This window comes from Tupaia chinensis, unplaced genomic scaffold, assembly GCF_000334495.1.
Source record: "Tupaia chinensis unplaced genomic scaffold, TupChi_1.0 Scaffold149831_1, whole genome shotgun sequence".
NCBI lineage: Eukaryota > Metazoa > Chordata > Mammalia > Scandentia > Tupaiidae > Tupaia > Tupaia belangeri.
Genome location: NW_006209676.1, coordinates 1,354,972 through 1,358,949, shown reverse-complemented (window position 1 = coordinate 1,358,949; position 3,978 = coordinate 1,354,972). Strand labels below are relative to the sequence as shown.

General features: G+C 38.9%; 1 protein-coding gene across 1 annotated transcript in view; it reads right to left on the bottom strand.

Annotated features, from left to right (window-relative positions):
- Positions 1–3,978, bottom strand: part of STAG1 (STAG1 cohesin complex component) — a 314,569-nt gene that overhangs the window by 122,785 nt on the left and 187,806 nt on the right. Inside the window, 1 exon segment of the mRNA XM_027769480.1 lies at positions 2,830–2,944. Within this exon segment, the coding sequence (XP_027625281.1) occupies positions 2,830–2,944 (115 nt within the window).

The following is a 3,978-nucleotide window of genomic DNA, read 5'->3' as shown; positions in this document are numbered from 1 at the left end:
GGCGCATGCCCTTGACAGACAGACAAAAAGTGAGAAATCACCCCCTGGGGGGGGTGGCCATGCCACAATCCCTTCTTCTCCATTCTCCTCTAGGGATCTTGGGCACGCATGCACACGTGCCTGGCGTGAGTTTTAAGCCACCGGGTCCGGGACGCGAACCGCGGTCGACTACATGGAAGTCCAGCGACATAGCCATTACGCTAACTCCTGGTTCCCAAAGCGATCTTTTATACAGGACATGATCCTAGCACAGTACTTTTTTCATTTTATGGCACTAAACTAAGGGGGCAAAGGACATAATGTGAATTAGCTATCATAAGTGTGACCTTTATCAACATTTATGGTTTTATTTTAAAAATTCGGAGTTTTGCATTTTATTCAATTTATAATCACACATGCTTTCTTAAGACAATGTTTTAAATCCTTAATATGTAAAGTGTGGTCTTTGACCAGGAGCATAAGCATCACATAAGATTGTTAGAAATGCAGAATCTCATGCAGAATCTCGGGCCACATTCCAGAATGATTTGTATGCACATTTAAAACACTGTTCTTAAACACATTCTTTACTCAAGTGTAACTGTTAGCTAGCTTAGTTTCCAAAAAATATTTTCTGTATTCATTTCCAAATCTTAAAAAACAGCAGACATTCATGGTGGTTAAGGTGGCTGGATCCCCCATGGCTGACAAACACACCGGGCATGTGTACAGGCATGCTCAAATCTTGAGAGGAGAATCAAGGAAAAGGGCCTGTCGGGTGGCTATCCTCCTGGGGGGTGATTTCACACTCTCTTTGGGAAGCCCTACAGCAAGCAGGCATGCAAGCAAGCAAGCAAAAAAACCCAGATACTCCTTCACCACTTTCTGCCATGATTTCTCCTAATCCACCTCATTCCAATGACTCAATTTTTCTCTGATTTTAGTTTTCATATAGCCTGCCTATTTGTCTCTTCTCTTCATTTCTTTTTTTTTTTTTTTTTTTGAGGGGGTTTCGCCAATAGGGGCCTAGAGGTTTTCGCTATAGGGCGCTCGCCAGACAGAGAGAGACATAGAGACAGAAAGCAAAAAATTGCCCCCCAGGGAGGATGGTCACGCCGCAATCCCTTCTCCTCCATTCTCCTCTTGGGATCTTGAGCATGCATGCACACGCGCCCGGCGTGAGTTTTAAGCCACCAGGTCCGGGACGCGAACCGCGGTCGACTACATGGGAGTCCAGTGACATAGCCATTACGCTAACTCCTGGTTGCCCTCTTCTCTTCATTCCTTAAGTGAGGCTGGCAGGTGGTGTGGTGGTTGAGGCCCTGGACTCCCCTATGGTTGACCATGGTTCAATTTCAGGACCTGGTAGCTTGCTTTCTAATGTTCCTTCTCTGTCTCTGGTCAAATTAAAATAAAATAAGTAAAAAAAATTTAAAAAAAAAACCAAAACAAAGAAAAAAAGAAAAAGACATGAGAGCTTTGCAGTGCCTTGGAATCGGTGGTGTGGTGGTTGAGGCCCTGGACTCCCCTATGGTTGACCATGGTTCAATTTCAGGACCTGGTAGCTTGCTTTCTAATGTTCCTTCTCTGTCTCTGGTCAAATTAAAATAAAATAAGTAAAAAAAATTTAAAAAAAAAACCAAAACAAAGAAAAAAAGAAAAAGACATGAGAGCTTTGCATTGCCTTGGAATCATCTTAAAAAAAAAAAAAAAGGATTCCTCTAGCACTCTCAAAGTCAGGCATTCATAGACTCCAGTAAGTTTCTTTTACCTGTCTTTTCAAAAATAAAACCTCAAAACAAAAGCACTTTTCCCAAATAAAATGGAGAGTCTTAGAGTTTTAGATTTTCATTATTTCTTTTGCAACTCTATTCTCACTCAATTCTAAACCATGTAGTTTATTCATTCAGGAGCTCTTTAGGTTTAGTTCACTATTCTCCCAATGTCATATCAGTAACAGAAAATATAGATTAAAATGTCAAATAATATTTCAGTGGGCAAATCAAAGATAACCTGCAAAACCAGGTTCTGTTTGATAATATACTATAAATACTAATTACAAAATTATTTAAGTGACAACTGATTATGGCTCATGAATATACCACTATGGGTCTGGTGTAACTACCAATTAAAACAGTTTAGGGACCAGTAGATGGCATAGTGATTATATCGCTAGACTCCCATGTAATCAACTGTGGTTCAAGTCCTGGACCTGGTGACTTAAAACTCACGCTGGGCACATGTATGTGCATACACAAAATCCTGAGAGGAGAATGGAGAAGAAGGGACTGCTGTGCGGCCATCCACCCTAGGGGGGTAATTTTTTGCTTTCTGTCTCTCTGTCAAGCACATGTACCCAACAGCAAAAATCTCTCTCTCAAAAAAAAAAAAAAAAAAAAAAAAAAAAAACTTTTAAAAATTTTAAAAAAAAAAAAAAAAAAAGACACTTTAAAAGATTTAAGTATAAATGAAAAAGAAGAAAATTTTACCACTACGGATCTGGTATAACTATCAATTAAAACACTTTAAAAGCTATAAGTATAATTTTTTAAAAAGCAACAATTGAAAAAAAATACAGCATTGCAATACTGTAAAAGTTTAACAATTACTACTCTATATTCAGTGTTGACCCACACCTACATGTATTTTTCAGAACTTCTCACAATAGATAGGGTACTGATTCTACAATAAAGCAATTCATGGAGACACCTTATAATAATAAACAGGTTTGTTTTCACTTAACTGAAAAAAATTAGTTGATTACAGTGAATTAAATGACAATTTTATTTAATGTGTAACACAGTACAAAAAAAGTTATATTAAGCTTTTCTTTTCTTTTTTTTTTTTTACCTCACTTTCAAGAAAGAAAAGAACCAACATCCTAATGAGGTTCCCATTTGGACTGTTCCTTCCCCTCCGCTTTGCTAATGCTTCTTCTGCTTGTGGGTCATGTCTGCTGAACAGCCTGGAAATAAATAATGAAACAAGAAGATTATAAATTTACATGAATATAACTTTCACTTAATTCCTCCACTATACAAATTATTTCAGGGTTTTAGAGATCAGATTAATGATCTATTTTAATACAAAAAAGTAAACTAATGTTTATAGGACAAAAATGCTTGCAGAGGGAGGGGTCCCAGCCAAGGTGGCAAAATGATAAGGCATCACTGTTCAAGACTGGAGCCACATGGGAGCCCACATTTGGATCCTGGACCAATATGAATAGGGTAGGCACCTAACCTGTAATCTTAGCTAAATGAAAGCTGGGACTGTAAAGGTGAGACTGTCAAAAATCTCTTTCCTCTCCCTCCTCTCGTACTTGCTTGACCTCATGCTCTCATTCTCTCTCGTTCATGAAAAACAATGGTTGGATCTGAATAATCAATGCTCAAATATTTATGAAAAATATAAGCACTGCTATTATCATGTACAATTGGTACTAGAGTACATCACTTTTTTTTTTTTTTTAAATTGGCTATGGGGCATGCACACTCACTAGAGAGAGACAGAGAGAGAGAAAGAGAATTAGAAAGCAAGCCACCAGGTCAGGACTAGAACTGTGGCCTGCCATGTGGGAATCCAGCACCTTAACCACAGCACTATTTGCTGGCCCCAACTACAGTACGTAATTTTAAATTAAGTCCAATTTTTCTTTTTTCTTTCTTTATTTTTTTTTTGCTAGAGGGTGTGTGCTCTCACCAGAAAAAGAGGAATAAAGTAGCCCCCAAAGGGCCTCTATCACGTTGCAATCCCTTCTTCCCCAATTCTCTATCCTGTTGGGTTTGGGGATATGCACACACATGTGCTTCACATACTTTTCAAGTTGCCAGGGCTGGGATTCAAACTGTGCAATTGGCCATGTGTGATCAGGCTTGCCCATGTACTAGACCAAGGGGCTGACTCAGAGTCCTACTTTTTTTCCCTTAGTTTTTGCTATAGGGTTCAGGTACTCACAGGGGGGTGGGGTAAGTGGTCTATGGGGTACAAAATGGAGGG